We start from the raw sequence: 25,999 nt of genomic DNA on the forward strand, positions 1-25,999 counted from the left end.
TCAGATGGTACTTCAGATGTGTCTGTAAGGGCAGTGGGCCAAGTCTGGTACTCAAGATTACTCCAAATGGCCATCAGCTGGTCATTCAGGAAATCCTGGATTTCTAAACATACTAGATCCCACTGCAATGCCTTCTCAGTCTTAGTGATATTTAACACCATTTCTGTCAGTAACTTCTGGGTCATAGAACTAAGGGTGGAAATGACATGTAACTCACCAGCTCCAGCCTGTACTTAAGATAGCTGAGCTTAAAAAATAAGGCTAGTGGCCCTTTCTAGTCGGCCCAATTTCTTATTATGTTCTTGGCCTTTAAGAATATTCCAAATGGCTGTTACAGTGTTAGCCCCAGCCCACAGGGATCTGCCCAATTTCTTCTTTTTCCAGAGGAAATAACCCAGGCTCTTTGTTGTGCTAATCTAATGGCAGCCCCTTGTGAGCAATCGGGGTATGTAAAAGTGATCTGAAAACTGGATAAAGGCAATGTCATTTAAAATCCAATTAGGGAGGGCAATACATACTAAAGGATTTATCCAAAACACAGGGCGCAGCCTGTAGAATAAACCCCAAAATTCAATTAATACCACATTTCCAAACAGGATCCCACAAGTTTCTTCCTGCCAGTGTAGAATTTTTGTTTCTTTACCAGGGTCAGTTCTCAATGTCCTTTTTAGTCAGGAATTCCTGGACTTTGGCAATGTCAGTGGAGTGAGCGTTCCTTCTCCTTTCCCAAAACAATTGTAGTTTAGCATTCTACAGGGGAGAGATTATCAGCACATCACCCTGTAATGGTTTTTGATTCTTCTAGAAAAGTTCAAAGGCACAGTAGGTCTGTCAGCGGACAAGGGAGAGGTTAGCTAGCACGTCAGCTTGTCCTTTTTCCCTGCTGTCCAGAAGGCACAGTGGAGCTAGAAGAAGGAATAGGCTAATCATATAGGAGAGTTCTCCTGATGTGGACGGGTCTTTTTGCAGTGAGAATCATGGGTCCAAGCAATCAGTCTTTGGCATTTCACAGCGGTGTTGGTAATCAGCAGGACTCAATAAGGGCCTTTCCAGCGTGGAGCCAAAGCAGTCTTTTGTTGGTGGACCTGTACATTGATTCGGTCTCCAGGTTCCATGGAGTGGCAGGGCTGCTAGGGTCTTCGGGTAGTGCGTCTTTACCTGTGTAAAAAGGAAACCTAACACATTGCATTAGTGTCTTTGCAGATTGTACAGCCCCCCTTTTCTGGTTGTTAGCCAAGTGTCCTTGAACGAAGTCAGTGTATCTCTTTTTTTTTTTTTTGGACTGAGCTTGCTAGTTAAAGTTTTTCTCATTTAACTCGTTCTTTTTCCTTTTCCCCTTTTTGGCTTCCTTTTTTTAACCTACAAAGGAAACTTTTACTTTTTACTTATACAACTTTTGTTAACAATGAACACATACACATTGCTGTTATACAGTACATTAGTCTTATTATTTAATGTATGCCACATATACCCTTCTACTAAAATAACCTTATTACAGAGCTTTGGAACAACAAGCCAGGACAAGCACACCCACTTTGATGAGTTCATTCAATACAACCTCTAGTTCAATAGCTTCCCACCATCCCCAGCCCTCTGGCTAGAAATCTGAGGTAGCCAGAAGGATCCCATGTACAATATGGGGAGTGGGTTAACTTTTTATGTCCTTGCTTTCAAAGACTGTTAGTATGCAATTTGGCCAATGCAGTTTTTTTCTTTTACTTAAGAAAATACATAAGACTTTAGTATATCACATTTTTCTGATGTATTCAAACACTTTGTATTTTAAGTTGAACAAAACAAATATCTGCATTTCAATTCAAGCCTTCTGCCTTATTTCAAACCAGACCATCCCATGAAAATATTAAACACAACAATTTTGGCCACTTGAGACAGACACCACAAGACAGAACATAGAACACAAAACATAATTTTTACTCTGCCAGTAAATCATGGTATGTTGTATGCTGTTTAGCTGGCATTAGTTTTCTTTGATTATCTGAAAGACAAAAACAAAGGTCTACCCCTTCTGGGCAGTCAATTATTGCTTAAAATATACAAATACCCTTGTTGATTTTAGGCAAAACAGGGGAATTACCCCATATTTTTTTGTATATGTTTTATAGGCAGCCCAGGTTTCAGTGGCTTTTACCTTATCAGTTAGATAATTTGCATTAATACAGATGCTTTCTGGCTTGCTTTTTACTTTTAACTCCTGCTTTTAAACACTGAAAGAAAACATCACCACTGATAGTGCCTTAGAGCCTAATAAATTTTCATTTACACAGCACTGTATACATTCTTTAGCTAATTCAACAAAATTGTTCATAGCCAAATGATTGCAATCTAATAATTTCTTTGCCTGAATTTATTTACAAACATTTAAAAAAAAACACCAAGAACTTTTCTCTTTAGCATTTTTACAAAGTTCAACTACTACTCCCTCCAGCAACTACAGAGTTAACTCTTCACTCTCCTTCAAATCACTTGCTCTTTCCTTATATCACTTGCTTTGTCTTTCAACAGCCACTTACCAATTCAAATCACCATTCCAAATATCCTTCTGAGTATTTGAAATCCCCATGCTTATACTCACTTACTTCTTCCTTCCACGAGACCCTCAAAAGTTTCCAACCTGTTCTCCAAGCTCTCTGTCTGTTGCCTGCCCGCCTGGGCCCGATCCTTTTTTTTTTTTTTTTTTTTTTTTTGCGCTGAACCCTTTCTTTCATGGGCGTTTTCCCCCACCCTTCTGGTAATTTCCCCACAAATTTTATTCACAAGACGACCCGAGTCCTCCCTCGTGAGGCTTGCCACCTGGGCAAAACGCATGGCCCACTGGCGTTAACTATTTAATTGCCTCTTGTAGCAAACACACTGCTGTTACGGCATATGCTGAGCACGAATGGTTACATTTTAACAAGTCCCTGAAGGACTGGTACTTGCTTAGCCAGGGCTTCCTTTTCTCCAACTACTCTATTGCCCAGTCCTGCTACGACTGGGGGTAGATCCTTTCACCTGCCACCCTTCCTGGTCAACCAGGGTGGAGAGAGGAATGCTAAACCCTTCTCCAGTTCTCAGACTTACTGCAGCTGAGAATGGGCACACCTTTAATTATGCAATCCTCAACATATAACACCAACAGAACCAAATAAAACAAACATAAAACAACAAGGGTAAAACAAATAGATGGTGTAAATTCTGCAGGGCTCCCCCATTCTCTATTGCTCACCAAACTGTGACAAATTTCTGTTACCAATTTATGCCTCATGTCAGGTGATCAGGCTGACACTGCAGGACGTTGCAGGAGGATAGAGAAAATACACCATATAACCAAATTTTAAAGCTTCATTAAAATGATAAAACAACAATGGAGAGTGTTGGGAATACTCCCACATCACTCAAGAAAGATATGAATGCCCCATACTTACACATATCCAGACTGGCCACGTCTGTGTATAACGGTCAGAGAAGGGGGAATAGGTGGACGGGAGATTATCCTGTATACAGCTTGTTCAGAATTTCCAACATGCTTCCGCTCTTGGGAGGGCTGTTCTTTTACACCCTGGAATCTCCTGCGGTGTCTCTTTCAGAGATTCCAGTCCAGGTCAGCTACCTGTGGCTTCTCCAGTGTCACCAAGCCACACCAACACCGGCATCCGTCACAAAGTCAGACTGTTGGATCTCACCAAACAGTTAAGCTTTGCAAATGTAATCTCAGTTCTGTAACTTGTACTGCCTTTAGTTTGCCTGTCTCTATTTTTCCACAGCCAGCTGGGGCTGAAAGCAGTTGTTGTTTTTTTTGTTTGGTTTTTTTGTACTTAACATAGTTTATGCTGATTTTTGACCTTGAGCATAAAACAACTTTTTCTTCATCTCTCTGCCAAGCTGAATTTCAAATTAACCCATTCCTAGACAAATTGCTCACACTGTGTCAGAGGCTTTTCTTTGGTGATTAAAAGCTCCTCTGAGATATATGATCTTATCTAGATTAAAGGTACCTTTTAATGGGCATTGTTTAGATGGATCTTCACGCGTATAAAGATTCCAATTCTCTAAATACCTGCAGGTTTTAGAACCATAATGTATGTACATATAATATGCTGGGGTACCCTTAGGGGGTGAGGTGGAATGTTTAGACTGTCCCTTACCCACACGGAAAAGAAGGGGGGGGGAGAGAAGATGGGTTCACACGCTCCTAGACCCGATTACAGTTTTGGCTTCCAGCATACCAATAGAACAAGAAACAAAAGTACCCCTACCAAAAAGAAAAGCCAGCACTGGGGCTGCTCTAAGTCCCAGTAATTGTTCAGCACGGCCCACGGACTCGTGGAGTTAATGGAATTATTCATTAGCCGTGTCTGAACCTAGGTACCTTAACCAGAAAGCTTTTACCCACACTCACCTTCCTATTTGTGGGTTCCTTTACCATTAGGGGCCCAAGGTCCCAACCCTCACTCTTCGGGGGCGTTAATCCTCAAACCCAGGAGGTAACGCACTTACCACGCCCAGAGAGGCCACGTCTGGCAGGTGGACTCCCCTCTTCTGGTACTGTCTTGCCTCCGTGTCGTTTGGAGTTCTCTATGGAGGAGGCGTAGCCGTCCCGGCCGATTGCGGCGACCCGGAGCTTGAGCAAACCAATAGCTCAAGGTGGCCACTCTCCTGAGCCGTCCTCGGCCGCCGGTCATCGCCCCCAACAGGGAGAGAAGTCCCGGCGTGGAGTCGCCATTTGTTAGCCAAAAGGGCTCGTTTCCCCCTGGAGCTTACCTAATTACACCAAGGAGGCACGGAGACAGGAAGACAAGTACCACACCCTTTATTGATCGGTCAGCTGAGCGGGTGTTCCTCTCGGCTAGTGCCAGAGAAAGAGACACACATTACATGGCCAGATGGGCCTACCTTTATACCCCAAAACAAACAACTTAGCCTACATTTGTCTACGTCATTTGGTTGACCTGTAGAACCTGTATATGCATCTGTTAGGGGATAATTGGATATGCAGGATACATATATCATTTTGTGGGGGCTACAAGATACATACAGCTGTTGAGGATACATTTGTCATTCTGAAGGGGACACAAGATACATCCGTTGACCCTTTGTACTAGATACTTTGGATGCATACATGTGAACGCAGCTGCATACACTTGGGGAGCCAACATATACTTGGGGAGCCAAATAAAACTGATAAGCGAAATAGCTGACTTAGGTAGATACACGGCTTTCAGTTTAATGAGTTCTGTAAGCTTTCCAACACAGTTTGGACAAGCATAACATAACTTTGGTTTACTCAGGCCTAATACGGAAAGGCTTCATTAGCACTATAATTTTCCAACAGCTCCAGCCCTTGGGCTCAGGGGGAGCAGGGACCAGGAAAGTCTTGTGCTGCATCTGGCCCATCAAGGGGTCAGATCATGGCCCAGATCCCTCCTGCTCCACTACCAGCCGGGTGGGCGTGAGACACAGAGCCCAGGGTTATACGGATTCCAGTGCAGCCCACGTCCCCTCCAGGGCGGCAGAGCAGAGCTTGGCAAAGCATCGCACTTGTGAATCCGCAGGGCGGGTGGGGCCGGCGGCAGCTCTCTACGTGCCATAGTGCAGCTGCAAGAGGCGGATCAATGTGCCCCCTCCTGGGACCTCTCAGAAGGAGCTAGCAGAGGCACTGGCCAGTCCCCTCACTCAGCGGTTCAAACAGAAACAATGGCCGAGCCAGCAACAGTCTGTGCTCCCACACGGCACGGGTGGGGGCTGCTGCTCCCTGGCTGGTGTGACGCCCCCCCGCAGCCTCGTCCCAACCCACAGGAGGAGACGTTCTGACACTGGCAGGAGTTTAGAGGTCAGCTGGGCAGGGAGTCTAGAGGTAACAGGGCCAGATCCCCCAGCGCCTGTTCACAAGGCATCCGCCCAACTCCCACAGCGCCTGTTCACCAGGGATCCACCCACCTTCCCTGATGCCTGTTCACCAGGGATCCACCCACCTTCCCTGACGCCTGTTCACCAGGGATCCACCCACCTTCCCTGGCGCCTGTTCACCAGGGATCTGCCCCCTCCCCCAGTGCCCAGTCACCAGGGATCTTCCCCCCTCCCCCCCACCTGTTCACCAGGGATCTTCCCCCTCCCCTGCCGCCCGCTCACCAGGGATCTGCCCCCACCTGCCTCCCTCCCACAATGAGCAGAAACACACTTGTCATGCCTGACTTGCATTGCATGACGTGAGCTGGAGCACAGGGTCTCTGCTAAGAGGTGCTCTGTGCTCCTAAGATGGGGCACCCTCAGGAGACCCCTGGCCTCCCCACCAGCCTGTATCTGGGGGGTCTCCAGCCAAGTGTGCCCCTGCCCATCACACTGGAGTCAGGGAGCCCAATCCCCCGGGGCCTGGGCCTGTCCAGGTGGAGGTAGTTTAGCTCGACCCTTTCGGTCGCCCAGGGGTCACAAGCAGCTCAGAGCATGGCTGGTCCCTGAGGCCACCAGGATGACGAAGGTTCCTGTCCCAGATCTCCTGCTGCCCCCAGGGCTCTTCACTCTCTTTCTGCACAAACGTTTGCTCTCTTCATGCTGTTAGAAATTCCTTCCCAGTCACCCACGTCAGCTGCTTGCTGGGATTACGGCACGTGCTCCCCAGAGCCAGCGCCGGGTCCCTCCAGACCCACTCAGGGAGGCTGTGTAAATATTTCAAAACACCCACGAGGCCAGAGGCAGGGTCCAAAGGAAAGTAATTGTCAGAAATTCCCTAATGCATCGTTAGCCTCCGTAGCCCGGATTGTGTGGCTGCAAACGGGGGCAGGGGGCAGAGGGCCTGTGATGACTTGGGGCTACACCTGTATAACACATGCACTCCGATTGCTCCTGGGAAGTGGTATCATGAAATCCCGCTGTATCCTGAGTTCCTACGTGTATGTGAATCCACCACTGCTGACAGGGCCGGTACCATGCACGCCCCACACAGGCGCAACGGGAAAGGCTTAAGATTGATAATGGTGATTACACCTCACAAAAAAAAAACATCCTCAGAAAACCCCATGTAGCTGATTCCTCTGAGGGGAGGGGGAAAGGTAGGAGCAGTGGAAAGTTACCTGGCAGAGAACAAAAGAGGCCAAGTGCTCGGGAGTGGGTAGGGGTGACGCTGGCAGAGCAGGTGCCAGCTCGTGCCAAGGTCCTCGTGCCTCAATTGAACACACAAATACATGGCTGTAGTCAGCCTGGCTCACCTGCTTTAACCTTCTCACTAGCTCTTGTTTCCGTTTCCTATTGATAAATGGGTGGATAGTTTATGATAGGCCTGGCTACAAGCGTTGCCTTCGGTGTAAGATCTACCGTGCAGTTGGCCTGGAGTAAATGACTGGTCCCTGGGGACCGGGAGTAACTCGACTCTTGCTGGGAGCTTTGGCGTAAGGGACCATCTCTCACACGCTGGGCTCACCTGGGTGGCATGACGGATCGGAGGATCCACAGGGACTGTCCGTGACTCCGTGCTGAGGCTGTTATAGCGCCTGAGGAGTTCACACTTGTGAACTCTAAGTATAGATTTCACTGCCAGTCTGGGGCTTGTGCCCTGGTTTAAACCCACAAGAAGAGGGGCCAGACAGGAAGGGGATGAAGCATGGGCAGGAGACGGCAAGGCCACCGGAGCGAGGTGAGGGGCTCCAGGAGGGAGAGGTCACCCAGTGTGTAGCAGCTTCCTGGGGCAGAGGGAGCTGCTTGTTTTCCTGAGCTCAGGTGGCTCCAAGGGCTCTGGACAACCCAGGGGAGTTGGGCCCCTGCCCTGTGTGGTGAGGAGCCTGAGGCAGGGATGTACATTTTGTGTGTCTTGTTTGGGATGCTCTGCACTCTCCTGAGATCATAAAGGCGTCTGACTGGGCCAAGCGTGAGCATGGCTGAAAAGCCCCATTTCCGACATGGGGGAACAGATGGAGAGTTGGTGCCCAGGAGTGTGCCAGGCTCAGTCACTTGAGTAGCCACTTTGGAGTCTGCCAGTTCTATGGCTTGGTTGTCCCACCTGGAACCACTGCTCTAGCAACTCGCCCACACTCCCCTCCCAGAGTCAGGTGTGAAACCCAGGAGTTCTGGCTCCCAGCATCCTGCTAGCAAACAGGTGTGTGGCTGCCTGGCAGAGTGCACTGGCACAAGTGGCAGGGGGCTCTGGTGTGGCTCTGGGGGTCCCTCACTCAGATGCAAGTTGGACGGTGGAAGAGGCTATTCCCTTCCCATCACTCCTGGCCAGCCCTGGCACAGAGCATGGGGCCCCCCTGCTGTTCACCTCGTCCAGGCTGAAAGCTGAGCGCCCCTTCCCTGGCTTTGGGGGGTGGGGAGGCTGGAGGGGGTGATGTGCAATCTGGGTGGATGCACCTGTGTTCTTGGCTGGGGGGGAGCCCTTCCTGTCGCACTGTAACACGACGGCGTATTGTCTACGCTAGTTTGTGGAGCAGCAGCTCAGAGGAGAGGCCGGGCAGCTCAGTGGCCAGGTCCTCAGCTGGTGCCAGGGAGCTTGGCTGGTTTTCGGCAGGGGAGCATCACTGACTGAGAGCGGCAGCGGATCAGGCCCAGGAGTTGTACAGAGAAGCTCATTCTGCTTCCTGCTGGCTCTGGCTCTCCCCTGCTGCCTGAACAGACACCTCTCTCCTCCTCCATGTCAGGTTTTGGTCCTCAGACCCCTGGGGGCCCCCTGGACACACCCCACCGCTGCTGCTGCTGCTGCTGCTGGTGGTTCTTCTTTTTCACAGAAAGCGCCTCAGTGCTGCCTTAACTGGCCCCTCTCGAGCCATGAAGCCCTCACCCTCGGGACTGTCTGGATGTCACATGGGAACATAAGAATATAAGAATGAACCTACTGGGTCAGACCAATGTTGCATCCAGCCCAGTGTCCTGTCTTCTGACAGTGGCCTATGCCAGGTGCCCCAGAGGGAATGAACAGAACAGGGAATCATCAAGGGATCCATCTCCTGTCGCCCATTCCCAGCTTCTGCCAGACAGAGGCTCTGGACACCATCCCTGCCCAGCCTGGCTAATAGCCGATGATGGACCTGTCCTCCAGGAACTTATTTAGTTCTATTTTTAACCTTCATATGGTCTTGGCCTTCACAACATCCTCTGGCAAGGAGTTCCACAGGTTGACTGTGCGCTGTGTGAAGAAATCCTTCCTTTTCTTTGTTTTAAACCTGTTGCCCATTAATTTCATTGGGTGGCCCCTAGTTCTTGTGTTATGAGAAGGAGTAAACAACACTTCCTTATCTACTTTCTCACATGCACTGAGCTCAATGTTCGAGGGAAAGTTTATTATCACTGCACTGTGCTGAGATGGCTGAGAAGAGCAGAGCGTGGGTGCGACAGGGAGAGAAGGGGGCAGAGCAGAGCCGGAGTGACACAGCGTAACTCAGCGATGCTTTGCAGAAGGGACTTTGCAGCCAGGGACACAGGACCTGGTCTCCCCGGGGAGTGGGAGGGACCCGATTCAGTCACAGCCCAGGTGTTGGGAGCCCCCAGGTGCAGGCGACCTGCCTCCCCTAGGGTTTGCGCTTACAAATGAAGGGGTATCTCTCTTCACAGCGAAAATCGTGCCATTTCTGATAATCTGGAAAGAAAAACAGAGATGACCCGTGCGGTGGGGCAGGCTGGGCCGTTCCTGCTCTTACAGTGACCCCTCCCCCACCCCGTTCCGTGCCCCTCGGAGAAGATCCCAGCTCCTGTGCACAGCCCTGAGGAAGAGGAGGGTGGGATGGAGCCCTGAGTGCCCCAGATTGGGGCAGCCCCATCCTGCAAAGAGAGGCCGAGGCTCAGTGTGAAAGGGGAGACGCCTGGTCCATGTGCTACTGCTCCTACCTCCCCCACCCCACGTGCCCCCCACCGCAGCCAGAGGGCAGAGGAGAGAGCGAGAGCCCTGCCCCGTGACTGGGGCACCCGCTCAGGAACTGGGCTGCTGCCTCCTCCCTACTGAGTGATCTGCCCCAGCCAGGCCACCCCCCATGCCCTGCCCACCTGGGTCTGGCTACACCCATGGGAACCTCTGTCCCAGGCAGGGCTCAGCCGCCGTGCAGAGGGGATGTGTCCCTGCCCCAGGAGTCAGTGTCACCGGCCTGCTGTGCACGGAGCAGCACGTTCCTCCCTCAGACCCCATTACCCCTCTGCTCTGGGGGTGTCTGTGGTCGTGCCCGGGGGCTGCCCGGCAGTCGGATTCCTGCATAGCCAGGCCAGAGAGTGCCCAGGGAAAGACAGTCCTGGGGCTAGGCTGGGTGGGCTCAGCCCCTCAGCAGCACCCCAGTCCCAGCAGGGAGCTCCGCGGGGGGCATAGGCCGTTCTCAGTGCCCTGTTCCCTGGGGTGCGGGTTTCTGCTGCTCTTTGACTCTATCCCCGTCCAGTGACTGCGGCCCTGGCTGTGCCCATCTGCCGGCATCAGGCCTGACGGACAGTGAGCCTGTGACTCAAAATCATATCATGATGCACATGTACCGGGGGCTCCGTTAAGTTTACATGGGCAGCCTTAGTCTGGCACTTCCTTGACTTTGGGACTTTCATGTTCCTTTAACATAATGTTTTGGGTGCAATTTTGGAATAGTTTATAAAAGTAACAAAGAATTCGTGTTTTAGTAAAATGTGAATCAATTATTACAGAGCCCAGTGCTCAATGGGCTGCTTGTTACCATAGCGTGTGACTGTCTAACACACCCGGCTCATGGCGGGCCCAGGCCTGTCCCAGTGATAAATGGAATTGGTCTGAGAGTCCCAGAGCTGCTCATCACTCCCCACACCCACTGGCACTGCAGGCCCTGTTGAGATGTTATTGACATAAACTATGACTGTCTCGATCATTGTTGCAACCACTGTTATATATTTGCACCAAATCTTGTACAAAGGAGGTGCAATAACTAAGAAAAAGTTCTGATTTGCTGGTTATGATGATGCTGTCTGTATGTGTTTATCATTTTTGTCATTGAAGTTATGAATATGGGCTCTGTACTTGTATCTCAATGTGTTTTGATTCTCGGTATCCTCGGTGCAGCATTTGGTCAGCTTCTTGAGAAGGGACTATTCTCAGTAAGTGCCCAGTCAAGAAACACTTAATGGACAATGGACTTTGGGAGACGCCAACCCACATCTGAGCTTTCCTGGGAAAGTTCAAATCCCCATTCAATGAAATGACCCCTCTCATTGTGAATGTATAAGGGGGTCACACGGAGAGGCTGGCCATGCGAAGGGGGTCACCGATAGAAAAAGTCTGAAAACCACTGGGCTAGCTGCTGTCGCCGTCTGGGCTATTTGGAACTTACACAAGCAGCCGGTGTGTGTGCAAATGCTTGTGAGTAACACGACCCCATGAGGGGGACAAATGCAGCTCTGGTATCCACATCATTGTGTAGATCAGTGTTTGCACAGCAGGGGTGCAACAGTGACTCCGAGCCATCACCCTTTAACAGCTCAACAGAGTCCCCATCTGGGGCCGGGGGGGGGGGTGTCTGTGTCTGTACGCACACGTGTGCATATCTCTCTCCTGCCCGTCACTGGAGCAGACACATGAACTGACCCAGGAGATCCAGTGGGCAGCAGTTTTACCAGGTGAGACAAAGGGTTCACTCCTGACTGCCCTCCCAGCATGGGGCAGGGAAGAGAGAGGAGCCAGGATCTGCACTCCAGAGCGTGCTGGGGCCAGCCCACATCAGAATTTCAGGACCTGTGTGGCCAAAGCACTGCCAGGGTGGTAGGTTCATGTTGGTCTGAGCTGCCAACTTACCCGTATTGTAAAATAACACTGTGCAGTGCTCGTTTCCTAAACGATTATCAGGTTGTCCTTCATCCCAAGGTCTGAAGCTTAACGGGGATTCATCTGACCACCTCCAGTCTCGATCACCTCCAGTCACCTGCAGCGGCAAAGGAGAGCAGAGCTCCTGTCAAACCCAAGGTTACACAGCTAGAGACTTGCCCCGGAGCCGAGGGGCCATGGGCAGGGCACGGACAGAGGCTGCCCAGTGACACTACAGACACTGATCATTGCTATGAAATGTCAGTGCTGACAACCAGGGCTACATTTACTGGCAGCTGAAGTTACACCAGGACCTGCCCACGCCTCAGACGCATGAAAATAGCAAGTGAAGGGAGAGTCTCCAGCACCCCCTGCCCCTGCCGTCCGTACATCGCCGAGGGGAGCGCACCCCGACCTGCCCTCAGGTTCCACGTCCATCTCCAGCACAGGGAATATGGGGCTGCAGCAGAATTAGTCACCTGGCGACCCACTCCTGCTCCTACTCCTGCTCCTGCTTGTTTCCCAGCCCTGCTCCTGCTCAGTCCTGGACGCCTCAGCTTGCTCCTGGTCCCGGCTTCCTTACCCTGCCCCGGGCTCCGGCTCTGACCCTTGATGTGCCGCCTGGGTCCCCTCCTGCCTCTGACCCTCGGCTTGGCTCTTAATGCCTGACTCCGGCTCTGACCCTTGTATTGGATCCGGTTCCTGCTCCGACCATTAATCCTGACAGCCCACGGCCCCGCCTCTATCGTGTGTCCCTTGGGCTGTTTGCTGGGGAGGGAAGCAGAAGCCGTATGCGCCTGGAGTGCGCTGCCAGCACCTCAGCCGATGGAAGGAGCCGGGAATGTTGGTGACGATCCCCTTGTTCTGTCCGTGCGTTCAGGGATTCGGGTGGGTCCTGATCCCCCCTTCCCTGTCCCTGAACAGAGCTCTGGGTTATTAATTCCCCAGGGTTTTGTACAGGGCCGTGTCCCTCGTGGGCAGCTCCTCCGTGGGCGGGTGCAGGGGGAGCTGCCGAGGGGCAGAGGCTGATGCTGCCCCGGGCTCAGTGGACCCCCCGAGGGGTGAAAGGCTGCGATGTGGCCCAGGAGGTCTCTGTCTCTGGCATTTTGTCATGGTGAGAAGTGAGGAGGCCAAGAGCAGTCGGGCGTGTTTAGCAAGTGACGACAGCCTGTGGGCTGGAGGGAGCCTCGTGCAGGAGTCTGCGCCGTCACCCCCCGAAACACCAGCCTCTCCCGCGCTCTGGGGCCAGACAGGAGCGGCTGCAGCAGGGTGCATCTGTGCTGCCCAGCAGTGCTGCCCACGGAGCTCCCCCGTCTCCCATCGGTGCCACCGGCGGCATTGCTCTGCGGCTGCCGGCCGGCCAGCAGGGCCAGCAGCATCCACCACGTGCGCCCAGCCCCGAGCTCTCAGAAACGTCCCGTTCAGCCTCGGCAGCTGAGTGTGTGGATTGAATAGAAGATTTGTCCTCATGCAAGTCCCACGTCACACACACGACCACACTCAGTATCCCCGCCGGCGTCCTGCCCTGAGTCCATGGGGGAGCAGCAGCGCCTGGGCGGGGCCCCAGGGAGAGACACTGACTGAGCCTGGCCTGGAAAGCAGCCTGCACAGGCCCAGAGTCCGTGGGGGCTCCGGGGCGGGGGGCGGGACGGGGTGGGAAGGGGGGTGGAGGCTGGGCTGGGCGTGGAAGGGGCTGCTCTGCTGCACAGCGGGCTGGCGGCTGCCTGGGAGCCTGGCTGGGGAGGCGGCTTCTGCTCCCGGTCTGGGCTCGGGTGCCGGGGGCAGGGAGGGAGGGAGCCGGAGCTCCCCCACCCCCATGGGCAGGGAGCAGCAGCCGCCTGCCCAGCCAGGCTCTGTCCGGCTGCAGAGCAGCGACCAGGAGGGGCGGCGGAACGTGCTGGGGCGCGGGACGGGGCAGTGGGAGGACACACACACACACCCCTGCACAGGTAACGTGGGATGGGGAGAGTGCGGCGGCCCTGGGCTGGGTGCGGGGGAGGGATGGCGGGGGGGGGACATGTGACCTCCCCTTAGACCAGTATGGGGAGGCACCAGTCATCTAAGGGGCGCCCTTGGGGGAGAGGGAAGAATGGGGCGGGAAGAGGCGAGGTGGGGTATGGGGAGGGGCAGAGCAGGGGCAGGAAGAGGCGGGGGTGGGGGAGGGGCAGAGCAGGGGAAGAAGAGGCAGGCTGGGGTTTTGGGGAAGGGGGTGGGGTGGGGGCAGGAAGAGGCGGGGTGAGGTTTGGGGGGAGGGGCAGAGTGGGGGCAGGAGGAGGCAGAATGGGGTTTTGGGGGAGGGGTTGGAGTGGGGGCAGGGTTTTGGACGGAGCAGGGGTCGAGCCCCCCCCCGGGAAATCAGGAAGTCGGTGCCTATGCCAGGCTGTTTGCTGGACTAGAGACTGGCTGGAGAGCTCCCCCTCCCCCGGTGTGGTGGGTCCCTGGGCGCTAGTGTCACGAATGTGAATATTAGTAAAAGCAGTTTATACTCTGCACCGGGCGCTGGGGATCGATCCTGTGAGTGAAAACCCAGGCGGTTACAGCCCCTTTTCACCCCTTTCCAATGGAAATCCTGCTCTGGCGCCACCCCCGCCCCAAACAACAACCTCACTGAGCAGAGACCCAGAGCCCAGGGGCTGGGGAGGGGCTGCCAGAGGCAGAGCGGGCACCAGGCACTCACCTTCTTGGGGTCTGAGAGTCCGATCCAGACATGAGTCACCTTTGGGGGGTGCGGCTTGCTGTAATGGGCCAGCATGTTCTTTTCCTCCGCACTGTGAATGGAGGCGAGATGGGCCCCGGGCCAGTGGTGCTGGCACTCAGCCTGGGAGAAGAGAAACCAGAGCTAGTTACCCCCCATTCCCCCAGGCAGGGAGCAGCAGGAGCGAGTCCAGCTCTGTTCTGGGGCCCTGCCTCCCCCGGGCAGCAAGGGCTGTGAGGGGACAGGGCCCCTGGTAGCGCCTCTCCCCTCCCCAGGACCAATGGGGGGAGCAGGTAGAGCCGCCTCCCTCCCTCCAGCCCCCTTCTCCTTCCCAGAACCCACCCCACGTGGCACAGCCACAGCCACCCTGTGCCCTGCTGGCGTCACCCAATCCCTCCCGCCCCAGCTCCTGGGCTCTGCTCTGAGCACCGGCCTGCCCTGGGCCATGGCTCTGCCAGACCCACCCGCTGTCATGCTGGGAGGAGAGCACGGGTGGGGCAGATGAAGGGCACGGTGCTGACCCAGGCACTCGGACTCTGCCAGGCGCTCGGCTTGTGCCCGTGAGCAATTAGCACCACATGAGCTCAGTGCAGCCCTGGCCGAGGGGATTTCCTGGCAGATCTCACAGGGTCCTGGAGCCCGGGCTGCAGCCATGCCCGGAAGCCTACACAGCAACGAAACAGGCATGGCAAGCGGGCAGCAGGGCAACGGGCAGAGAGGCTGGTGGCGAGGACCAGAGCAGAGCCCCACAGAGACACGCCGCAATCGACCATTGTGGTGACAACCGAGTGCCTGAGCAGTGCAGCGTGTAAGGTGCCCCCTTAGCCCCCACACACACCCAGGGTGGGAGGTGAACTCTGCGGATGAACCTCTGAACTCTGGGGCTGCCTTGGCCAAGGACAGCAACTGTCAGTGGGGTACAGAGAAGGGATGGGAATGTTAATGGGGCATTTGGGTTGCTGAGCTTAAGTACCTGAGGGGAAAAGGACACAGACCAACTTACTTGGGGGTGGGTCATTTGTGTTTATGAACCTGTGACGTTATTGATATAAATGGGAACCATATAGAACATGGGTTGCAACCAAGGTCCTGTAGTGGCACCAAATCTCAAGTAAAGGGGGTCATATAAGGTGTCTAAGACCAGGTTCTGGGTTGCTGGTTATGATTATGCTGTCTGTATGTCTGTGTATCATTTTGTAGTTGAAGTTATAAATATTGGCTCTGTACTGTCTGTATTTGGTATTATGCTCTGCCTCTCGGAAGTGTCCCAGACAAGCTGATGTCAGCCCTGCATAGCAGGCTTGATGACCCATTAAGGGCCATCAGCTAGACAATTGACCCATGGAGAGAAGGCAGACATGCCTTGTGACTCAGCAAAGTATGCAGAAACTTGTCCATGTGACTGCAAACTCCATTTTTGGCTGTAAGTCTCCACAGTGAGGACAAAGGGATTCTTACACCTGGAAAAGTCTATATAAGGCTGATGCATCATCTCCATCTTGTTTTCAATCCTGCTTCTGACCTCTGGAAGGACTTTGCTACAAACTGAAGCTCTGCACGAAGGACTGTTGACCCATCCCAGCGGGGGATGTTCCAGAGACTTAATCTAAACCTGCAGTTTACTCCAGCACTACTGCAAGCCTGAACTAAGAACTTTGCCATTACTGTATGTAATTGATTCCATTTAACCAATTCTACCTCTCTTCTCTACCTTTTTCCCTTTGTAAATAAACCTTTAGATTTTAGATTCTAAAGGATTGGCAACAGCATGATTTGTGGATAAGATCTGATGTGTATATTGACCTGGGTCTGGGGCTTGGTCCTTTGGGATTGAGAGAACCTTTTTCTTTTATTGGGGTGTTGGTTTTCATAACCATTTATCCCCAGGACGAGTGCACTGGTGGTGATACTGGGAGACTGGAGTGTCTAAGGAAATTGCTTGTGTGACTTGTGGTTAGCCAGTGGGGTGAGACCAAAGTCCCTTTTGTCTGGCTGGTTTGGTTTGCCTTAGAGGTGGAAAAACCCCAGCCTAGGGCTGTAACTGCCCAGTTTGAGCAATTGGTCCTGATTTGGCACTCTCAGTTGGGTCCCGCCAGAATCGCTCCGTCACAGAACCCTAGTTGCATTAATTTGCAAATTAATGCTGAGTTTTTTCCCCTCCTTTTATTAAAAGGTTTTGCTACACTCGGACTCAGTGCGTGCGAGAGGGGAAGTACTGCTGGTTAGAGGCCCCCGGGGTGTGGTGTTTAATTGTCCCAGGTCACTGGCTGGGGGCTCGAGACGGTTCTGTGTTGTATTGTTGAAACGAAACCCGGCCCTTGTTGCTGCTGGCTCCACGTGACAGAAGGGTTACAAACATAATAAATGTAACATCCCTGTGGTGGGGAAAACACCACAGCAGCCCACCAAGGTAGCATTTCATTTCAGAAAAGGGAACTACACAAAAATGAAGAAGTCAGTGAAACAGAAATTAAAAGGTACAGCGCAAAAAGTGAAATCCCTGCAAGTGGCATGGAAACTTTTTAAAAACACCATAATAGAGACTTAACTGAAATGTATACCCCAAATTAAAAAACATAGTAAGAGAACCAAAAAACAGCCACCGTGGCTAAACAAGAAAGTAAAAGGAGCAGTGAGAGGCAAAAATGCCTCCTTTAAAAAGTGGAAGTTAAATTCAACTTTTTAAGTAGATCAGAAGCAGGAAGCCTGCTAAACACCCAGTGGGGCCCCTGGACAATCGAGATGCTAAAGGAGCACACAAGGATGATAAGGCCATTGCAGAGAAGCTAAATTAATTCTTTGCATTGCTCTTCATGGCTGAGGATGTGAGGGAGATTCCCAAACCTGAGCCGTTCTTTTCAGGTGACTATGAGGGTTCCCTCCACACTCTGAACTCTGGGGTACAGATGTGTGAACCTGTATGGAAGACCCCCTAAGCTTATTTCCACCATCTTAGATTAAAAACTTCCCCAAGGCACAAATCCTTTCCTTGTCTTTGGACAGTATTTCTGCCACCACCAAGTGATTTAGACAAAAAATCAGGAAAAGAGTCCCTTGGAGTCCTTTCTTCCCCAAAATATTCCCCCAAACCCATTCACCCCCTTTCCTAGGGAAGCTTGAGAATAATGTGCGTTCCGACCAGACCCTTTGTCCCTAAGACACTGAAAATCTAACAGGTTCTTAAAGGAAGAACTTTATTTAAAGAAAAAGTAAAAAAATCACACCTTCAAAATCATGATGTAAGGTAACTTTACAGGGAAATAAAAAGATATAAACACAGAGGATTCCCCTCTAGGCTCAGCTTGAAAGTTACAAAAAACAGGAATAAAACTCCCTCTTAGCATAGGGAAAATTCACAAGCTAAAACAAAAGATAATCTAATGCATTTCCTTGCCCTTACTTACAATTTCTGTATTTTAAATGCATCATTTCAGGTTTCAGAGTAGCAGCTGTGTTAGTCTGTATCCACAAAAAGAACAGGAGTACTTGTGGCACCTTAGAGACTAACAAATTTATTTCAGCATAAGCTTTCATGGGCTACAGCTCTCTTCTTCAGATGCATAGAATGGAACACACAGACAGGAGATATTTATACATACAGAGAACACCATCATAGAACATAACCACATCAGCCACGCCATCAGGGGCTCGTTCACCTGCTCATCTACCAACGTGATATATGCCATCATGTGCCAGCAGTGCTCCTCTGCCATGTACATTGGCCAAACCGGACACTCTCTACACAAAAGAATAAATGGACACAAATCTGACATCAGGAATCATAACATTCAAAAACCAGTGGGAGAACACTTCAACCTCTCTAACCACTCAGTGACGGACTTGAAGGTGGCAATTTTGCAACAAAAAAACTTCAAAAACAGAGTCCAAAGAGAGACTGCTGAACTCGAATTAATATGCAAATTAGATACAATTAACTTAGGTTTAAACAGAGACTGGGAATGGTTGAGTCATTACACTAATTGATTCTATTTCCCTATGTTAAGTTCTCCTCACACCTTCTATGGGTCATCTCAATTATCACTTCAAAGGTTTTTTTTCTCCTGCTGATGATAGCTCATCTCAGTTGATTGGACTCTTCCAGTTGGTATGCATACTTCCATCTTTTCATGTTCTCTGTATGTATAAATATCTCCTGTCTGTGTGTTCCATTCTATGCATCTGAAGAAGTGAGCTGTAGCCCACGAAAGCTTATGCTGAAATAAATTTGTTAGTCTCTAAGGTGCCACAAGTATTTCAGGTATGTTTTCAGGAGATGTTTTACCTGCTTGGTCTCTCTTACCATCCAGAAAGGGAACAAAACAAAGAGAGCACAAACAAAACCTCCCCCAACCCCCGGATTTGAAAGTATCTTCTTTTCCATTGGTCCTTCTGGTCAGCTGCCAACTAGGTTAATTGAACTGATTAACCCCTTACAGGTATAGTGATTCTGTACCTCTGGCCAGGAGGGATTTTGTTACTTCATACATAAAGGTTGTTACTCTTCCCTTTATATTTATGACAGTGACAAATCTGAGGAACTGTGCCAAATTAAGTTATCATTACAGGAGGTTTTGGAACAAATTGATAAATTAAACAGTAAGTCACCAGGACCAGATAGTATCAACCCAAGAGTTCTGACGGAACTACCAACTGTGGTATGTAACCTATCATTTAAATCATTTAAATCAGCTTCTGTACCAGATGACTGGAGAATGTGATTCCAATTTTTTTAAAAAGCTCCAGATGCAATCCTTGTAATTCAAGGCCAGTAAGGCTAACATCAGTACCGGACAAACTAGTTGAAACTATAGTAAAGAAAAAAATTGCCAGACACATATAGATGAACATAATTTGTTGGGGAAGAGTCGACATGGTTTTTGTGAAGGGAAATCGTGCCTCACCAATCTACTAGAATTCTTTGAGGGAGTCAACAAGCATGTGAACAAGGGGGATCCACTGGGTCTAGTGTACTTAGATATTCAGAAAGCCTTTGACAAGGTCCCTCATCAGAGGCTCTTAAGCAAAGTGAGCTGTCATGGGATAAGCGGGAAGGTCCTTTCATGGATCAGTAACCGGTTAAAAGATCAGAAATAAAGAGTAGGAATAAGTGGTCAGTTTTCAGAATGGAAGGAAGTAAGTAGTCAGGTGCCCCAGGGGTCTGTATTGGAACCAGTCCTGTTCAACATATTCATCAATGATCTGGAAAAAGGATTAAACTGTGAGATGGTAAAATTTGCAGATGATACAAAACTACTCAAGATAGTTAAGTCCAAAGCAGGCTGTGAAAAGTTACAAAGGTTTCTCACAAAACTGGGTGACTGGGCAACAAAATGATGGATGAAATTCAAGGTGGATAAATGTAAAGTAATGCACATTGAAAAATATAATCCCAAATACACATATGAAATGATGGGGTCAAAATTAGCTGTTACCACTCAAGAAAGATATTGCAGTCATTGTGGATAGTTCTCTGAAAACATCCACTCAATGTACAGTGGCAGTCAAAAAAGCGAACAGAATGATGTGCATCATTAAGAAAGGGATAGATAATAACATAGAAAATATCATGTTGCCTCTATATAAACCCATTGTAAATCTACATCTTGAATACTGCATGCAGGTGTGGTCACCCCTTCTCAAAAAAGATGTATTGGAATTGCAAAAAGTATAGAGAACAGCAACAAAAATGATTCGGGGTATGGAAAAGCTTCCGTATGAAAATAAATTAATAAGACTGGGACTTTTCAGCTTGGAAAAAAGACAACTATGGGGGGGCATATGATCAAGGTCTATAAAATCATGACTGGTTGCAGCGAAAGTAAAAAAGGCCATTGGGGGAGGGATAGCTCAGTGGTTTAAGCATTGGCCTGCTAAATTAGCATCAAGAGTTCAAGACCTGAGGTGGGCCACTTAGGGAATTGGGCAAAAATCAGTACTTGGTCCTGCTAGTGAGGGCAGGGTTAAGTGACCTTTCCGGGTTCCTTCCAGGTCTATGTGATAGGTGTATCTCCATATATCATTACTTTTATAGTATAAGTGTTGTGTTATTTACTCCTTCTTATAACACAAGAACTAGTCATCACAAAATTAAATTAATAGGCAGCAGGTTTAAAACAAACACCTTCTTCACACAACGCACAGTCGACCTATGGAACTCTCTGCCGGAGGATGTTGTGAAGCTAAGGCTATAACAGGGTTCAAAAAGGCAGTAGATAAGTCCACAGAGGATAGATTCATCAATGACTAATAGCCAGGATGGGAAGGGATGGTGTCCAGAGCCTCTGTGTGCCAGAAGCTGGGAATGGGTGACAGGGGATGGATCACTCAATAATTGACCTGTTCTGTTCATTCCCTCTGAAGCACCCAGCACTGGCCACTGCCGGAAGGCAGGACACTGAGCTAGATGGCCCATTGCTCTCACTCAGTCTGGCCGTTCCTATGTACACAGGGCCCCATCACCACCCTCATGTCCTGTGCAGTGACTCCCTGGCAACATGCCAGCCAGCAATGGGGATTGAGCCAGAGACCTTCAGCACAGCCCTGCCACTGGAGCTAAGGGAGCTGTGCTGGTAACACCGAGTAAGGAGCAGGCCCTTCCGGAGCTGCCTGATAGAGGGAGACATGACCCAACCTGGGCCCAGACCGTCCCTGCTGTCCCTGGCAGACACAGCGCATGACAAGCGCGTCGGGTCCAGAGGAGATCGTGCCCCACTGCTGCGTTTACGTTGTATTCTGCTCCCCAGCCTGGCCAGGGCAGGTTGTTCCCTCACAGCCTGTTCCCAGGGCTCTGTCTGGGGCCGTGGGAAAGGTGCCATCCCTGGGCTCCCACCTAGGGTTGCCGGTGTCTGGTTTTTCCCCAGAACGCCTGGTCGGAAAGGGACCCTGGTGGCTCTGGTCGGCACTGCTGACTGGGCCGTTAAAAGTCCAGTCGGCGACGCAGTGGGGTCCCAGGGCTAAGGCAGGCTCCCTACCTGCCCTGACTCCACGTGGCTCCAGGTTCCTGAAGCACCACGGCACATGGGCAGCAAGGAAGGCTCCGTGCGCCGCCCCCACCTGAGTGCCAGCTCTGCAACTCCCATTGGCTGGGAACCACAACCAATGGGAGCTGTGGGGCAGCACCTCTGGGTACGAGGGCAGCGCGCAGAGCCTCCCTGGCCACCCATATGTGTACAAGCCACAGGGACCTGGCAGCCACTTCCTAGGAACTGCAGTAAGTGCTTTTGGGACCCTATACCCTGATCCCCCTCCCACACCCCAATCCCCTGCCCCAGCCTAAAGTCTCCTCCTGCACCCAAATCCCTCCTCGAACCCACACCCTGTTCACACCCCAACCCCGGGCCCAGCCCTGAGCACCTCCTGTACCTCAAGACCCTCATCCCAGGCCCCACCCAAGAACCACCACCCTGCCAGAGCCATGACCCACCACCCGCACCTCATCTCTGGCCCCATTCCAGAGTCCACACCCCCAGACTGAACCCGCACCCCCTCCTGCACTCCAAACCCTTCGGTCCCAACCTGGAGCCCCCTCCTACACCTCCAGCCCAGAGCCTATACCCCCCGTAACCCAATTCCCTGCCCCAACCCAGTGCCATCTCCTACACCCCAAATCCCTCTTCCCTGGGCCCACCCCAGAGCCCGCACCAAAGGCCGGAGCTTTCACCCACCCCACCCACCTGAACCCTTTGCCCAAGCCACATGAAAGTGAGTGAGGGTGGGGGACAGTGACAGAGGATGGGGGGTGGAGCAATTGGGGGCGGGGCCTCAGAGAAGGGGCGGGGCACGGTGTGCGCTTAGAAAGTTGGCAACCCTCCCCCGCCCCTCCCACCGGAGCTGATTCCCCAGCCCAACCCAACTCACTTACTCTGATATTCACCCTAAACCCCACCAGCCTCCAGCTCCAGCCAAGCATCCCTGAGCCCCGCTGCCCCCAGCCTCTCACCTCAGCATCTGTCCAGTTTTTCTCTTGGGCGATGTATCGATAGCAGCTGTCTTGGAAGGGCAGCCAGCACCCGGGACAGGACACAGCCTGTACCCCTGAGGAGAGAGGGAGGGGACAGAACACAGTGGTTAGAGGCTGCTTGAGAGGCGGAGCCATTGCTTTCAATTAGGACAATTAACATCGGGATCCTGTTTGGGGCTGTGTCTGGCTGGCAGGACCCTCCAGGCCCTGGCGCTGCAGGAAGAAGCTGGGTTTGCCCAGACCCCACATCGTCAGAACGGGGCCCCTGGCACCCAGCTCTGAGCAGGGATCCCAGCAGGGCAGGGCCTCTGGGTTTGAATGGGGCAGGGGCTCCTTTCCCATGGCTCCCTGTGGGGAGGAAGGAGCCAGTGCACAGTGGGTGGCTGATAGACCCTCCCCTGCCCCTGCCCCAGGGAGCCCCATGGACTTCAAGCTCCGGGAAAGGGGGGAAATATGGAGCTGCCAGCCACAGTGACCCCATTCAGCTGCAGCCCTCGGGCAGAGGGAATTCCTGCCACCCTGAGCTTCTCCCCATCTCCCCTTGGGCCATGCGGGACAGTGGGACCAGGGAAGCCGGCATGGGGGCAGGAAGGGAGCACCCACGGCCACGGGGTGAAGCTGGGGGAGCAGTGGGGTTGGCACAGACTGGGACTAGGCAGGAAATCGGGGCAGGGGCCCAGTTCTGGATGGAAGGAGCTGGGGGGTTGTAGGAGGAGGGAAGGGAGAGAGGTGACCAGTGAGGTGGGACATAGAGGGGGGGTAGCAGGGATCTGTGGGGCTGGGGCAGAGGGGAGGGGAACACTGGGCAGGCTCTGCCCTGCTCAGGCCTGGGGGCACAGAGGGACGGGGTGGAGCCGTGTCCCAGCGGGGGGAGGGAACGGGACAGTCTGAGGAGAAAGACACAGTGTGCAGGGACTGGGGCAGCCCAGCCGGGAGCAGAGGCCGGATGGGGGAGAAGCTGGGGCTGGAGCAGAGCCATGAGCAGCCCTTGGAGAGGGACCCCGTGGGGACACGGCCGGCCAGTGGGAGGGGATCACGGGACGGGGGGGAGGGGAGCCTGGAGCTGACGGGGGCTGAGTGCCCGTTGCCCAGGGACTGGCCCCACCCAATCCTCATGGGAAGAGCCGACCCTGGGGGGCCTTTCACCCACCTTCTCTCAACCGCACCCTGGGGAGGGGCCGCAGGGCCTGGGCTCCCCCCGGGCAGTGACCCCCAGCAGCAGGAGATGGGCAGTGGCTCTGGGAGTGACGAGGGAAATGAATCCACTTCCCGAGGGGCCGGGCAGGGACTCACCGGCCAGCGAGGGGCTAAAGATCAGGCAGCCGAGGAGGCAGAGGCTGAAGTAGGTGACTGGCCCCATCTTCTCACTTCCCCTGGGGAGAAAACACACAAGGGAGATGGGGCCATGAGAGCCTCAAACACCCCCCAGAATGATCCCTCCCCCCATCCCTCACGGGGCTGGGCTGGGCTGGAAGGGCCCCAGAGGGATCCCGTCCCCCAGCCCTGGGGCACCGAGCTCGAGGGCCATCTGCCTGGGTCCGAAGGGCCCTTCCTCCTCCACCCCTCCCTGAGCCGGGCCCCAGGGACAGAACTGGACACTCAGCAGGGAGCCAGGTCCCAGCTCCTCAGTGTCTGGGCATTGCAAGCAGTATCTCCAGGGACTCCCCAGCCCAGGGCTGCAGGTGGGGAGAAGGGGGGGTCAGCAGGGAGGCCGTGGTCACTCAGATGGGATCTGGGTCCCAGCCAACAGGGTCCCATTTGCAGAGCAAAGCAGTTCTCAGAAGAGGCATTTGCCATCTCCTGCTGCCCTTTTCTTCCCAGTGCTGGGGCTGGCAGGTCCCCTCGGTAGCCACCTACATGGAACTTGGGGGGAGGGCACAGGTGGCAGGAGGGGAGAGTTTGGAAGAGGCCCCAGTGGCACCAGGATGGAGGCCAGTCTGTGTGCACAGGGCTGGAATGCCAGCTGCAGGTGCAGCACCTCTGCAATCGTTCTCTGACCAGAGAGCTGGGTTAGTGTTAGAAACCTGGACTCCTCTCGTGTTATTACCCAGCACCTGGTACATGAAACACCCACTGACCCCTGGGGCATTTCCCCATTAACAGGTGTTTCAATCACACTCATATCTCCAGCTCCAGAGACAATGAGTGTCTGGAAAGCCAACACCGCGTGGTTGGGTTGCGGGGGGAGGGGAGGTGTTATAGTTACTGCAGCCCATGGTGGGGGCTGGGACCCCCGTTGCACCATGACTGGAAGAAGGGGTCGAATGGGAGAGCCGCCCTGCAGAGAGATGCTCCAGCAGGGACTGGACACAGGACTGGAGGCTGGACCCAGCTCCCGGAGGGGCAGAGCGCTGGGCACAGCTCCGCAGGGCGTTAGGGTGCCGCGTGCAGGGCGGTGCTGGGGGGGAGGAAGGGGGGAGACAGAGACGGCCCCAGGGTCAGGGCTCAGGGGACACACACGGGACAAGCCTGGCCACCCACCCCCGTAACAGATCAGCTGCCGCCAGCCCCCAGCGCAGAAGGAGGAAGAAGCTGGAGGAAGCCGGGGTCTCACCTGAGTGTCTCGCTGGGTAGCTGCTCTGGTGCAAGGCCAGTCCAAGTGCAGCCTGCATGGGACACTGGCCGGGCCCGGGGCATTTATAGACCAGTGCGGGGAGGGGACCGGGTGTCAGTGCTGAACATGCAGATCTGTGCTGATGGCAGCTACAATCATTGAACGCCCAGGCAGACAGAGCTAAGAGGAGCCAGGGCCCAGCCACCAGCCGGGCTGGGAGCAGGAGGAAGCGTTTGTCAGGGCTGAGATAACAGATAAAATGAAAGCTGTTTCCTTCCTCCTCCCACCATCTGTCAGTGCTGAGATCGTATAGATCATTGTTGCAACCACTGTTACATATTTGCAGCAAATATTGTACAAAGGTTGTCGTGTGAGGCATCTATGAAGACGCTATGATTTGCTGGTTAGGGTTATGCTGTCTGCATGGGTGTATCCTTTTGTAGTCGAAGTTATGAGTATTGTCTCTGTACTTGTATCTCAATGTGCTTTGATTCTAAGTAGCCTCAGTGCAGCATTTGGGCAGCTTCTCGAGAAGGGACTATTCCCAGTAACTGCCCCGTGAAGAAACACTTAATGGACAATGGACTTTGGGAGAGGCCAACCCACATCTGAGCTTTCCTGGGAATGTTCAAACTAACATGTAAACAATGGTGTCAGCCTGCAAACTGAGTCATGCATGGACATGTGACTTGCCCATGTGACTCCAGACTCCATCTTGTCGCTGGGATTTTCCACAGTAAGAACAAAGGGATCCTTCCATGGACAGAGAATATAAAAGTCCCTGAAAACTCCTCCATCTTGTCTTCAATCCTGCTTCTTACCTCTGGAGGAACCTTGCTACAAACTGAAGCTCTGAACAACCCATCCCAGCTGGGGACGTTCCAGAGACTTGATTTGAACCTGCAGTTTATTCCATCACAGCTACAAGCCTGAACCAAGGACGTTGCCATTACTCTATGTAATTGATTCCATTTCACCAATTCTAGCTCTCATCTCTACCTTTTTCCTTTTATGAATAAACCTTTAGATTTTAGATTCTAAAGGATTGGCAACAGCATGATTTGT

The 25,999-nt window shown here is 52.6% G+C and overlaps 1 protein-coding gene across 1 annotated transcript; it reads right to left on the reverse strand.

Moving 5' to 3' along the window:
* Window positions 1-9,251: 9,251 nt before the first annotated feature.
* On the reverse strand, window positions 9,252-25,160 carry LOC120395673 (C-type lectin-like). The gene is made up of 6 exons (XM_039520296.1): window positions 24,935-25,160; window positions 23,674-23,753; window positions 22,360-22,454; window positions 14,403-14,543; window positions 11,717-11,843; window positions 9,252-9,562 (listed from the first exon to the last, which is right to left on the reverse strand). Exons 1-6 carry the CDS (start codon window positions 25,015-25,017, stop codon window positions 9,495-9,497), a joined length of 594 nt encoding a protein of 197 aa, XP_039376230.1. The 5' UTR covers window positions 25,018-25,160; the 3' UTR covers window positions 9,252-9,494.
* Between the last annotated feature and the right edge of the window lie 839 nt (window positions 25,161-25,999).

This window comes from Mauremys reevesii, linkage group 1 (genome assembly GCF_016161935.1).
Source record: "Mauremys reevesii isolate NIE-2019 linkage group 1, ASM1616193v1, whole genome shotgun sequence".
Taxonomy (NCBI): domain Eukaryota; kingdom Metazoa; phylum Chordata; order Testudines; family Geoemydidae; genus Mauremys; species Mauremys reevesii.

Excerpts from the sequence above, each read along its gene's own strand:
- LOC120395673 (XM_039520296.1), bottom strand. The coding sequence starts at position 25,017 with ATGCCCCGGGCCCGGCCAGTGTCCCATGCAGGCTGCACTTGGACTGGC. Across the intron at positions 11,844-14,402 it reads GACTCTCAGACCCCAAGAAG|GTGACTGGAGGTGATCGAGA; the intron begins GTGAGTGCCTGG and ends TTGCCGCTGCAG. Across the intron at positions 9,563-11,716 it reads AGTGTTATTTTACAATACGG|ATTATCAGAAATGGCACGAT; the intron begins GTAAGTTGGCAG and ends TTTTCTTTCCAG.